At 41.2% G+C, this 13835-nt stretch overlaps 1 protein-coding gene across 2 annotated transcripts; it reads left to right on the top strand.

The window, feature by feature from the left end:
- The first annotated feature begins 342 nt into the window (after positions 1-342).
- Positions 343-13551, top strand: LOC148370080 (YTH domain-containing family protein 1-like). Of its 2 annotated transcripts, none has more exons than XM_088332409.1 (5): positions 343-748; positions 1001-1028; positions 2085-2179; positions 2988-4604; positions 11854-13551. In XM_088332409.1, the coding sequence occupies exons 1-5, from the start codon at positions 719-721 to the stop codon at positions 11866-11868; spliced, it is 1785 nt and encodes a 594-aa protein (XP_088188535.1). In that variant the 5' UTR covers positions 343-718; the 3' UTR covers positions 11869-13551. The 2 variants fall into 2 exon arrangements, with proteins under 2 accessions (XP_088188535.1, XP_088188532.1); XM_088332406.1 differs by having other exon boundaries at positions 11851-13551.
- The last annotated feature ends 284 nt before the right edge of the window (positions 13552-13835 follow it).

Genomic DNA, 13835 nt, shown 5'->3' with positions numbered 1-13835 from the left:
AGATTTTTTTTCTCCTTGATTCTTGCTTATTTTCCTTCATTTTTTCTTTTTTTCTCCGTTTGGTTCTTTTTCCTACCTTTTTACTTCTGTTTTTACCCAGTTTTAAAATTACTTTATTATTTTATTTATTCCATGTATTTACCTTCTTTCTTCTCTGTGTTTCTCAGCACTTCCTGTAAAAGGTGATAACTCAGTAGTGTTTAACTGTGTTGTATCAATTTTGTTGCAGGGATGAAAAGTTCAAGAAAAAGGGACGTTAAAAGACCAAACAAACCTCACAAAACTAAAACTTCACTGTTGGGTGGGCGGAGGCGCGCTGTTTTACTCACATACGTCACTTCCGCTAAGCAGAACCTGTGGAAGGAAGCTCACCGTTTGGCTAAATTAGCACTAGCAGGGACACCGCCGAGGCAGCTCGCCTACACACTTTATGTGACGGCGACAATATTAGGCGTAAAAAAAGGACATTCTGGCTTAATTTTACCTGGAAAGCCCGTTCCGGAGCGTCAACAGCGGATATTGACGACGAGGACGACGATATACCAGGCCGCCTTTCCCTGCGCCTGCTACCGCTGGTCCAAGTCGAAGCAACGCCGGCTAACTAGGGCTGGATCAAAGTGACATCGGAGCATCTTGACATAAAAAAAAAATACTCCTCTCTTAGTGCACACATTTTCAGGGAGGGGGCCCTCCAAACACTAGAAAAGCCGGACCATCCATGATGTCCGCCGCCAGCATCGACCCGCAGGTTAGTAGCAAAGAGAAGTTGAATGTATCTTGCAGATGTAATTCACATTTTGCACCCATCGGCCAACTAACACCAAGGCCGACTTGCCTCCAAGATCTCGCTTGCTGTCTGGCATCGTTGCAAGCGCGATTGTCCGTTATGACAGGATCATTTATTATCCGGTAACCCGGAGTATATACAAGTGTCACGGTGTTCTTTATTGCACGATTATGTGATGCTTTATTCACGATCTTCTTCTGTTTTCCTTCTAAGATATCCAAGGGACCAGATGCCAGCAAAGGTAAAGCAGTCATTATGTGAAATTATGCTTTCAACACGCTAATACGCCTGTACCGAGATACATATAAAATTTTGCAACGGGAAACTATTCCAACCAATATTTCGCGCACAGCTCATGCAGATTATAACCTTGTACTGTAGGATGAATGTGAGTTTTACGATCGTATTGTGTTCAAAGTTGGACATCTATGCGGTTTTGGGAAGTTTCAGGTGTCAGGTGATCATGCCTGCGTAGTATTCAGGCAAGACCTTGACAAGTTATATGAAAATTGTATTGTTGATGGATAAGTTGAATCATGAAACTGGGATACAGGATTCAAAAACGGGTTTAGGCAGACGAGAGCAAAAACCGGAACAGGTGGGAGTCAGGGTCGAAAAAGGCTTGCCTAGTGTTCACTGAGGTCTGCAGACGGACTAACAAGAGGGGATTGACAGGACAGTGACAGGGAGCCAATCAGACCCCACGGCGGTTGTTAAGGACGTGCGCAGGTGGCTCTTGTCTAATGATGATAAAAATATATTCTGTTATGTCTTGAGGTCTACATTTGTATGTATGGAAGAATTGATGACAATGCTGCAGTTACCAACTATGTAATTGTGACAAGCAAGCAAGTTAGGGTAAATTCTATTCGGTTATAAAAGCTATTTTTCCTTTAAAACTTCTGAACATTTTGCACCGTATATTTTAACTTACTTAATCTTTACAATAAGTGTATCTATTGCCTTGATGGTATAAATTTAAATTTGTGATTTGTCCGGAATGGTTGGGATAAACTGAGACTGGTTTAACCACAATGCTTATCCATAACAAATGTAATTGCACAATAGTGATGAAACCCCCTCTTTTGTAGCACCCCCCTTTCCCAAAAGATACAATTTCCTTCAATTGTAATTTGTTCTGTACAAATGCACATCGTAATTGTCCCAATGGAAAAGATTGTATTCCACGGTGCAATCTGTTGGCTAGGGCCATCTCCATCATTTTGACAATGCAATCCATCAATGTGTTTTTTTCTGTGTTTGTCAAGTTTTTGAAAGTTTTTGTATTTATTTGCAGGTTTTCCAGTTTCAGTGCAGAATGGGTCCCTGCATCAGAAGGACACGGTCCACGATAATGACTTTGAGCCCTATCTCACAGGCCAATCCAACCAGGTGGGTCACTTGCTTTCGGCTTAGAGATATGTTTTGAATTCCGACACTCTGGTCCAGACCGCTTTAAAATGGATTTAAGAGTTATTGTGCAATTTCTTTTTTTTTTGTTTCTTCTTGACTTCTTTTCTTTATAAAGGATACAGGGAGTTGTACACGCTATCACACCTGTCTTTGGGTACATACAATATTTTACAAATATATTTATTTTTAAAGACATTTTTCGACCAATCAATCTGCCTTGCGTGGTTTTGGATGACAGAGACAACTGGAATACACAGAGAAAACACAGGTAGGCAGGGACGATCATGCCAACTGCACATACCAAGGCCGGTTAGAATCAATAGTTAGGACCTCTCGACTATGAGTTGGCCATGCTATGGAGTCATTCACAGTGCTGTATTTTTTATAGTGTGTATAGACTTAAGTGAGCTATGGGGCCTATTTTGGAGTTCTGGTTATCATGGAGGTAACTCTAGTGATGAACAATTTGACAATTTTAAAATTATGATTTTCAATTGGGGGACGGAGACTTCATGGGACAGCATAGTTACCATGTTTGAAACCCGAAAGTAAGAAAGGTAATAGCAACGACATTTAGAAAACAATGACACCTATATCCTGGTGGGCTACTTAGCAAATGCGTGACTGTGGCAAGCTCTGCATTTAAAATGGGTTTAGAGCTCATCATTTTTAAACATTGGTCTGCACTGCAGAGTCCCGGACTATGTGTAAACACCACCAAATAATTGTTTAAGCCCCCGCTCCCAATTTCGTTGTTTGTGAATTGTAATTTTGTTACTATTTGTAGAGCAACAGCTATCAGTCCATGACGGACCCCTACTTGTCCAGCTACTACGCCCCTTCCATTGGGTTCTCCTACCCCCTCAGCGAAGCTCCATGGTCCACAGGTGGCGACCCACCAATCCCCTACCTGACGCCTTATGCACCCCTCAGCAACGGGGATCACCACTTCATGCACGACACTGTATTTGGACAGCCGGGGGGGCTTGGCAGCAGCATTTACCCGCACAGGTTCAACTTTTTCCCAGAAAACCCAGCGTTTTCAGCCTGGGGGACTAGCGGTTCTCAGGGCCAGCAGACCCAAAGCTCTGCTTACGGGGGAAGTTACAGCTACCCGCCCAGCTCCCTAGGAGGCACTTTAGTCCCTGATGGCCAAACAGGTTTCCATAGCGACACGCTCAGCAAGGCCCCGGGAATGAACAACCTGGAGCAAGGGATGCTGAGCCTTAAAATCGGCGGGGACGTGACGTCAGGGGGTTCGGCCGTGAAGAGTGCCGGCTCTGTGATAGGCAGCGGCGGTGTTCCTGTTGCCGCAGGCAACGGGAGCACAGTGGGCATGCCTCCCCCAAAAGCAACGTCATGGGCTGCCATTGCGAGTAAACCCGCAAAGCTGCAGCAACAAAAGACCAAAAACCAACTAGGCCCAGCGATTGGGGTTGGGGCGCTTCCCTCTGGGCCCGTCAAACACAACATGGTGGACATGGACACGTGGGATAATAAAGTGGCCAGCGCAAAGATGGCTGCTTCATTGCAGCACCATCAGCAGCAACAGCCTCCACAGCTCCATTCCCATCCAGGTGCCCTCCTGCCCCCACTGCAGCAGTCCATCCAGTCTGCCCAGTCTCTGGTGCAGCAGATGACGATGCCGGGTCCTCCGCCTCCCACGCTCCAATCCTACCAGAATCACAACTCGGCCCCTGCGCCGCAGACCCGCTGGGTTGCCCCTCGCAATCGCAACTTGTGCTACGGCGGTGGCAGTTTGGACAGCAGCGGTTCGTCCAACGGTGGAGGGGGGCTCTGTAACGGTTTTGGCGCTGGGGGAGCCGAGCTGGGCTCCGAGTCGCATCCGGTTCTGGAGAAGTTGCGCGCCTCCCACAGTTACAACCCCAAAGAGTTTGATTGGAACCTGAAAAACGGCCGTGTGTTCATCATCAAAAGCTACTCGGAGGATGACATCCACCGCTCCATCAAGTACTCCATCTGGTGCAGCACGGAGCACGGCAACAAACGTTTGGACTCTGCCTTCAGGACCATGAACTCCAAAGGTCCCGTCTACTTGTTGTACAGCGTCAACGGCAGCGGGCACTTCTGCGGCGTGGCCGAGATGCTCTCACCCGTGGACTATGGCACTAGCGCTGGCGTTTGGGCGCAGGACAAGTGGAAGGGCAAGTTTGACGTCAACTGGTTGTTTGTTAAGGACGTGCCCAATAGCCAGCTGCGCCACATTCGTCTGGAGAACAACGACAACAAGCCGGTGACCAACTCGCGCGACACGCAGGAGGTTCCTCTGGAGAAAGCCAAGCAGGTGCTGAAGATCATCGCCAGCTACAGACACACCACCTCTATCTTTGATGACTTCTCCCACTATGAAAGGAAGCAGGAGGAGGAGGAGGTGGTGAGAAAGGTCAGTGTGCATTTTACCCTTAGATTCGTCCGATCATGCAAATGTTGTCTGGTTAAGAGAAAATTGCTATGTAAACTAACTAATTGTTATTAATGAATTAAATTACCGTAATTTCCGCACTATACGGCGCACCGTGTTATAAGGCGCACCTTCAATGAATGATATATTTTAAAACTTTTTCCATACATAAGGCGCACCGCATTATAAGGCGCTACAGTAGAGGCTGTAGTTACGTTATGCAACCATTAGATGGTGCCGCGCTAAAGGGAATGTCAACAAAACAGTCAGATAGGTCAGTCAAACTTTATTAATAGATAACAAATAAGCTTCCCACAACTCCATTCACTCCCAAAATGAATAAACAGCTGTTTTATTATTTTCTCTAAAGTAAAGCATTTTCGTGACAAATCTTTAACATCTTTGAACAACAGCATGGCATAATATTTTACTTTTCCTCCATTTAGTCAACACGCAAAAAAACGTCTGATACTGTTATGGTAAATTAAACGTTAGTGCAATCGCAATATAGTGACACTCGTAATGTGCAAAAACAATAACAAGTGCAAAACAATAACAATAAAGCAATAACATAATAACTGTAAAACGTAAACACACAAAAGAAAAACATAAAGCTCACTATCAGCTCCTCATCTACGATTCCCTCGAATTCTTCTTCTGCAGTGTTCGAATTGACCATCTCAGTGAATGGGCCATCCAACACGTCTGGCTCCGTCTCATCAAGGTCGTCATTAATCGAGTCAGTTTTGCTGTTGTTGTCTGGCAGTTCGGGGACATTTCAACAACCCACTGTTCAAGTGTGTCCTCTTACTGTGGCCATCTCGCTTTATTGCCACGGAAACTTTGTTTAGTCTTCTTTACTTGGCGCAGCTCATCCTCATGCTTCCTCCACTTCCGCACCATCGATTCATTAATGTTAAACTCTCTTGCTGCTGCTCTATTTCCGTGTTCTACTGCGTGACTGATCGCCTTAAGTTTAAACTCTGCGTTGTAAGCGTGTCTCTTAATAGGAGCCATTTCAGGGTCTTTATATAAACGCACAAATAAAAGAGAATCGTTGTTTAATATTTCCCAGTATGCACAGCGCACTTCTTCTTCTACACGAAAAATGGAGTCGGTGGCTGCTTACCGTAAGTTGCGAGACCTGTCGCGTTCTCAATATTGATCCATATATAAGGCGCACCGGATTATAAGGCGCATAGTCAGCTTTTTAAAAAAAGAAACAGATTTAAGGTGCGCCTTATAGTGCGGAAAATACGGTACTTGTTACTGATAAATGTAACTGCTCCAGGAATGCGTTCCTTTGTAACGCGTTAGTCCAAACACAGGTCATTAACAATACAATACACACTTTGCCTTCTGTGATTTTCTCACTGCTGAATGGGAGGTATGAATGTTAGATGGTGGTCGAGTAGTAATGTAGTAATAGGAAATGTTCCCCATTCCAATCTGCCGTAACCCGTGTCAATGTGCGACTACATTGAAATTGTATTCATGGTCAAACATCTTTCTGTGTTCAGGAAAGCTTTAAAACAACTACCTGTGTTTTTTATATAGATTTTATACAACATAATAATGCTTGTTTATTTTTTGTACTCGGGCCAAATGGGAAACACTAGAGCAGGGGTCGGGAACCTTTTTGACTCAAAGAGCCATAAAACCAAAATATGTTAATTTTATTTTGGGAAAGAGCCACACCATATAATGTGAGACAAATTTACTAAATTGCTAAACCCGCGCCCCAGACAAAAGCTTAGTCTTTGTTTTTGATGATTTGATAAAAATTATGAAAAGAAAATAATGCCAGAGCCCGTGTCCCAAAATCAACAAACATACCACTTTAAACTTGTCTCTTTCTTGCAATTACTCAAGATCGGTTAAACTCATTTTGACCCTTTTTTCCAACATATTGGTTTCAAAACCAGATGCAAGCATTTATTTTGTAAAAAGGTCACAACATTCTGAGAACAGGGAGCCTGATGTGCTTACTTTTGGCGCAGACGGAGTAGGGCGAGAGATGGGAGGGAGTGCTTGCACTTTTTGCATAGCTCCACCAATCCCTCCCACTCACCCAATCAAATAACTAAGTTATCTTCCGGTGTTTTCGCATATTTACAATTTGTTCCGTGGTTTCATCAAAAAGTATCCGAACACTGAAAACAGATTATATAGTGAGCTTTTATATAAAGGATTCTTTAGCGTTGTACAGCCAAAACGAGTTTTATTTTGTGTGGCATCTTGGCTGTAAATTGTAGTGAAAACGTGCCCTATATATTCTGAAAAGTACTGCTTATAGAATCAGCTTTGGTTTGGCTTTGCGTGTGTCAGTACAGGATTAATGGCTCAAGTTTTGAACGAAATGGAGAAAATTTGCATGCAATTAAATTTGTCTCTGAGCCACAGATACCCATAGAGAGAGCCATATCTGGCTCGCGAGCCATAGGTTCCCGACCCCTGCACTAGAGTCTCGTTGAGGTTCAAAGACGCGCATCTGGTGGCTGGGCTTTTACAAATCAATAGAGCCCAGCCTGGCTCAGTCTAAAACTAACATATCTCCTCCTTCCCATGGGATCACCACCTCGCCAATAACATTTGCAAATTTATTTTTGTGGCCCCAATCAATTCCAAATAAGAAAACAAAGAGCTTTAAATTGCAAGTAACCCACTTGCAAAAAACCCTCTCAATCTTCATATGTAAATGTATTATGGTATCTGTGCAGTTTGTTTGAACATAGTACTTGGAAATTGTTCTCTCTTTTGCCCGCTCTCCCTTTAAGTAAGAGAGGCCCAACATATACAGTATAAAAGGGGAGGGAGAATGAGGAACAGTTAGCAGTTTATATATATATATATATATATATATACATTACTTTTTTTTTGGGGGGGGGTACCAATGAATTTTGACGGTCTCAAAACATGGTGCGGGCAAAGTTCTTCGGTAAGAATATCACAAAATACTGCAAACAAGGATAGCAATGTATTTACTTTATGTACAGACGGCGCTGAACAAGGAGGAGAAGAAGTCTGTGCTCCCTGTGTATAGCTCTGCTTATTCCTACCACTCACCCGATCTAATTGCTCTAGGTTTAGCTATAGCTTTTGGGTGTTTAAAGTTGGTTATGTGGCTTTTTAACATAAAATGTCTCAATATAGAACATGGATTGTTTAACAACCATTCATATAAAGCGTTATTTAGGGATTTTCAGCCAAAACGGTGTCTATTGGTGTGACAGCTTTACTGTAAACTGTAGCTGTATCCTATTTATACTGGACCGAACCCTTTGAACAGTCAGCAATGTCTCAGCTTCGCACGTGTGACGATTTGCTCAACATGTTGCATTTCCTTATGGATTGCTCAAGTTGTCTTTTATCTCTGAGCCATATGTACTTAAGAAAAGAGCCATATACGGCAAGCCATAAGATCCCCACCTCTGCAGTATAGCATATGGAGCAGGTAGAGTGAAGTGCTTTTAACCATTGCACCAGCTGGAAGTTCATATCGGTCACACAGGACAATAAGGTAGGATAAGACAACAATATTAACTTATACCATGTTGTTAATTTGCATAATACTCACTGATCATGTTTTCATCATTAAAAAAACAATTCAAGGTCTTTTAATTTGCCACAAAATAAGTTTTTGCTGTGACACCAACTAAAGACATGCGAGCAGTCATGCTACAAGTGAAAAAAGTTAGTGTAGAACCCTGTCATTGTTCTATCTGCAGAACGTCCATCCAAGTGGACAAATATACTGTTTATAATTATTATAACGGCAAAATAGTTAGCTAGCCATAAAAGGTAATCAACAACATTGCAACAAAAAAGTAGAAGACAAAAGTTGCAGTTTGGTCACTTTGAGTATTGGTCATTTTAGCACTCATTTTCGGTTGATGGCATAATACAGTGGTCCTATAATGAACACTGTCCCTTAAAAGCATCCGCTCCTGATCAATGCTTGCCGATTAGATGATCTTTTGATTCACTTGTGTTTGAGAAAGGCGGTAAAGGACGGATTGCTGACACCAGCATTCATTGATGTTTTTATGCACTGCAAATTCTAATGAAGGTCATCCTCATGCTCTTTTGACATTTTTAGCTGTACATGTTGTTAAAGCTTCATAATCAAATAGCCACAACTAGGGAACTGTACTTGACAATCATATTTTGGACGAAAGGCTAAAATTCTGTATACTTTGAACTATTTAAAAACTCAAAAAATGAATATTGTAATTTAAAATAGTGAACAATTTAAGTACAGGTTGTTGGTATTTCCTGCTCGGCATTGCTGCCTGTTGGACATCCTCCAGTGCCCATGGCTAAGCTGCAGGGTTTTCAGCTAGGAACCAGCTATCCTCAACAATTTGCTCCTTTAATCACTCCAATGTCTCCTGGTGGCAGAGCAGTGACAGGGACGTCTCCCTGCCACCTCCTGCAGCTGATAGATGCTTTATTTATAATTAAGTAAAACCAGCCTCACTGAAATTCAGAGTTATTGCATTCATAAATTTTCTGATAATACAAAATTAGGGTAGGCATGCATACAGTACATAAAGTGCGTGATTACGGTAGTCAACAAACACTATGCTAATAAGCAAACACCTTAAACACGCCAGACTTACAAGGTACGTCAGAAAATGGATTTTTGAAGCAGTGAATGAGTCTAGACTTAAACTTAGTACTCAGACCTGTCAACTGAATGCATAATTACTTTTAAAGGCATATATGACAGGTACGACAAAAACTTGAATTGTCAAGTTTGTGCGCAAAGGGCGTTGGTAGGACGTCTCGATGGGAAGAAAGGAACTTAAGAACACTGGCTTGCGATACAGCGGCAGAGTCACAAACATTTTAAAGACACTTCTCATCCTGGCCACAACCGCTTTGACCTGTTGCTCATGTCGGCGCTACAGGTACCTCAAAACAAACACCTATAGGCTCTGAGAACGTTTCTTCCACAGGGCTATCCCCACCCTAAACAAGTACAACTACTTTGCACTACTTTTCATTAGACTATCGTTACGATGCACTAATTTGTAAATAATTTTGACTACCTCGACTTTTTTTTACCTTATTGTCTTTTTAATCTTTACTACGTGTTTACTGTAGAGTGCCATATCTAATCGTGTTGCAGACAATGTTTCACTATGTTATCAGGTTTGGGAGAGTAAGTTAAAAAAATAATCTGATAAAGTGACTTATTACCTGACTAAAAATGTCATTAGTACCGTATTTCGACGACCGCCATATTAAAGTAATGATACTTTCGATTACCTTTGTTGAACGCCAATATGCTAATAAAAGACAAAATGAATTCAATATAGATACAACGACAACATTGTATTTAAGATAAATGTAAATGCAAAGAAATAAAGGAAGCCTAGAACATGTAGTCGATAAGTCCAACAAAAAAGTGCTCACATTTAAACCATATGGTATAGTGTAGAGCAAAGATAAAACTCTTTCACATGGCAGACAAGATGCGCTCTGTTTGGTTCACAATAGGAGCGCATTAAGAACTCCAATATTGTTTTAAACACACATGGAGTTCACTTTCCAAATCCCCCCAAAAATCGGTGATGTTTTGACATCTCCCTTTTTCTCAGTGATTTAATTGTGATAGATACAAATAGTCTATAGCGCATTATGTTTATAAATGTGAGACACGTGAATGAGTGCATGAAAGGAATGAGTGGATGCTTGAAAGAATGCTGTGGAAGAGGGCATTAAATTGCTTTAATCATTTCATGTTATTCCCTTTATCTGTTCGTACTTGTTTGTTGAAAACGTCTTGTTATTGACACTTATATTACATGGCACTTTTCTGTTGGTTTGGCGAACATTTTGGTCATATAGTCATGTTTTTAGTCGGGCACCTGGGCCAGGTTTGGAGCTTCTTGACTCCTGAGAGAGCGCACCACTGCGCGCACGTGAGTGGAGTGAACGAGACCGCAGAGAGAGATGAGCGAACAGACATGGAGAATGTAATAAAAACTAATGCAAATGAGTAAAAATAAAAAGTTCAACCAAACGTACACCGGATTTCACGATTGTCCCCTGAAGTGTGAAACATATATATGCTTTTAGATAAACTTGGAATCCTCAATTTAGTAAATCAGGGGTCAGGAAACCTTTTTGACCCAAAGAGCCATAAAAGCAGAAAAATGTTTTAAAAAGGAATTGAGAGAGCCACATCATATCTTTTCAGACAAAATTGAAAGAACTGCCAAACACGCTCTCTAGACAAAAGCTAATTCTTCAGCACATTTTATTTCACTGCGTGTCATTTGATGATTTAATCAAATGTATGAAATGATAATAATGCCAAATCCTGTGTCCCAAATCATTGCAAATTTTCTATTTACAATTTGTCTTCCACTTTAAGTTAAGAGTGTTGAGGCAATTTTTTTCCATGAAATTTGTCCTTAATAACGGTTTCAAAACAATGTGCATGCAAAGCTCTTTTGTAAAAATGTCACAAATGACTGCAAACGATAAGCATATCGTCATACAGTAATCCCTCGGTTATCGCGGTTAATCGGGACCAAAGCCACCCGCGAAAAGTGAAAATCCGCGAAGTAGCGACGCCACTTCAAAAATGCTTGAATTTTTAAAAAATTATTATGATTTTATTTTATTATTATTATTTTTTAGACCCGCGAACGTGGAACCGCGAAGTAGCGAGGTCCCACTGTATTCACTTTCGGTGTAGACTGCACTGAGCGAGAGAGAGAGAAGGAAGTGCCTTGCGCTGTGTGCAGGGAAACGCCCACCTGTACTGCTCACCCAATCAAAGTCATTTGCCAGCGTTTTTATTTATCAGTTAAAATGGTTTCTTATTGAACTTCTGCATTAAGTTGCTTTGGCTTTATATGGACCAAAATCGGGATGAAATCACTTGACTTTGGAACGCCACAGAGAGATGTGCAATAGTTACATTTTATTTCGGAGCCATATGTACTCATGAAAAGAGACATATATGGCTCCCGAGCCATAGGTTCCCTACCCCTGCACTAAATGTACCCGCAATTTGAATACGTCATTTTTTTCAACTGTTACGGAATATGTTTATCTTTTTGTGATATCCTAATAACGAAACGCTGTTAAACGTATTCCGTTACTCCCCAAGCCTGGTTGTTATCAATGACAATAAGTTGTTCAATTGTCAATGAACATCTTTGCTGTTTCAAACATGCAACAGTAATGTTTTTTTTTTCTTCTCATTTAGCAGGATCGTCAAAAGTGACCACGCCCCACTGGTTGGCAGAAAGCCCTCCTGCAAGTCCTGCTGTAAGGACACCCAAAATCCATTACAATTTAACAAAACAAAAAATCAAGTCAGACGGACTCGAAGAATTTTAAGACTTACTGTTTTTTTCTATTTAATTTTGCCCCCTGTCCAAAATGTTTATCATCATCTTTAGGAAGTGTGAATAAGTTTGTTTGCGTCATTCAGTTTTTGGGGCTCGTCGCTGGCATCCATTATGGACGACCGTTTAGTGTAGCGCACACGACAACACGCTGCCGATAGTCACCAATTGTTGTTTTTATTACTTAGTGTGTTGGCCAAATGTGAAGTGCTTGTGTCGGTCAATCTGGCGAGCGGACAACACAATGGACAAGTGCAATGCACCCCTACTGGAAATCTCCCCCCCTCGTTCTAATCTCTTTTTGGGGAAATTTATAGAACACTAAAGCATAGAGCATTTGCCCCCTTGTAAACACATCACTTTTGAGCAAGTTCAACAATATTTACTCTCTTCTGAATGTTCATCTCCTGTTTTATCATAATTTGACGGTTTATTTCAGCCTGATAAGCAGATTTTCAATACATGAGATATTCAGGAGGTTACTGTTTTCGAATTGCTTGCTAATAGCAATAAAAGCAACTTGTTTATGGGTCCATCGAATGGTAAGAGGTGGTCTCATTTTACCAATGTAAATATTTTCAATTTTCTCAGGTGATTTCTACAAGGTGCAAATGCTTTGTGCTTTATTGTTCTATTGAAACCCCCCAGAAAAAAAATGATACAAAGTCGTTTCAGGAAGGTTTAGGGATATTTCACGCAGGGTATGCATTTATCGGCACATCACCGGCTTTTTTGGTGTCCGGCGTTCGACAAGACCAGTTTTTGCAGTTTGCTTTCAAAATGCGCACGTCCGCAAAATTGAGAAAGGCAAAAAAACGATATCAAATTGAGCTGGCGAGCGTTTGTTTGTAAGCCTTAAGACCTTTTGTATGTATTGTCAGGAGTGCAGATTGCGCCGGGTTTCTTTTGGGGCAACGTTTCAGGGAATTTGCCATGACGCTCCCTCTCTTTCGTTATCCAATGTGAACGAAACCGATCGGTCTCATCTCGGTTGTTGTTTGCGTGCGTTTTTTTCTTCGTTCCGTCAAATTCTGCAGATGTAGCATGTAATGCTTTTCAATGTGTCCATTGATTTAGTTTCTCGTTCTTTATTGACTTACTACTTTTTGATATTGGCATCGGTTCTGTTGCTGTGACACACATCCCCCCAGTCGTCAGCAGATAATATAAGCTTTAATGTTTCGGCATTTCTAACTGCCTCAAATGTTTAATGGTAGAAATATAATTAACTGATTTATTGTATGTGTATGGAAACCAGAGGCTAGTCAATATGCTATATGTTTGTGATCTTCTTTTTCTTCCCCAAGCTTCAATTTTTATTTAATTTTATTTTAAATAACTTGCAGTGTTGTGTGCGCGTGTGTGAACGTGGAGGTGAAAAGAGGGAGTCTGACTGCGGTGCGACCAGAGCTATATTACAGTATTGGAATGTTGAAAAAGTATGCAAAGAAAAAAAAAAAAGTTTAACGTCACCCCTGAATTAAATGTCATTGTATCAGAGGTCACTATCACATTCTTATATTTGATCATATTCCTTATTAAAGATATACTTACCTGGATTGCCTTTTTCCTCATTTGTAGATCAACTGAATATATTAGGCTATTGTGACCAGGGGTTTCACAGTTAATATTTTACTCATTGAAACACTCGTACTCTTATTTTTTTAGCAACAGAAATGTTTTTTCAATGTTTATTATGACACAACATTTTAATTCCGGTGTGGCAACACTAGAATTTTCTCCCTTATGCCTAGAAAGCAAACACATACAGGAATATTGGTGCCATTCTAGATGTGACTAAATGAACTCAAATAGCTCAAAGTCTTTTGCTGTTTTGAGACGC

The sequence above is a fragment of the Urocampus carinirostris genome, chromosome 3, assembly GCF_059441175.1.
Source record: "Urocampus carinirostris isolate Australia breed hairy pipefish chromosome 3, RoL_Ucar_1.0, whole genome shotgun sequence".
In the NCBI taxonomy this organism is placed as follows: domain Eukaryota; kingdom Metazoa; phylum Chordata; class Actinopteri; order Syngnathiformes; family Syngnathidae; genus Urocampus; species Urocampus carinirostris.
The sequence above is the reverse complement of the archived record's forward strand: the minus strand, read 5'-3'. Positions and strand labels throughout refer to the sequence as shown.

What these genes read in the sequence shown, in the direction of transcription:
- LOC148370080 (XM_088332406.1), top strand. Translation starts at nt 719, where the DNA reads ATGATGTCCGCCGCCAGCATCGACCCGCAG. An exon ending in CCGCCAGCATCGACCCGCAG is followed by an intron (nt 749 to 1,000) that starts GTTAGTAGCAAA and finishes TTTCCTTCTAAG; the next exon opens with ATATCCAAGGGACCAGATGC. An exon ending in GGGACCAGATGCCAGCAAAG is followed by an intron (nt 1,029 to 2,084) that starts GTAAAGCAGTCA and finishes ATTTATTTGCAG; the next exon opens with GTTTTCCAGTTTCAGTGCAG.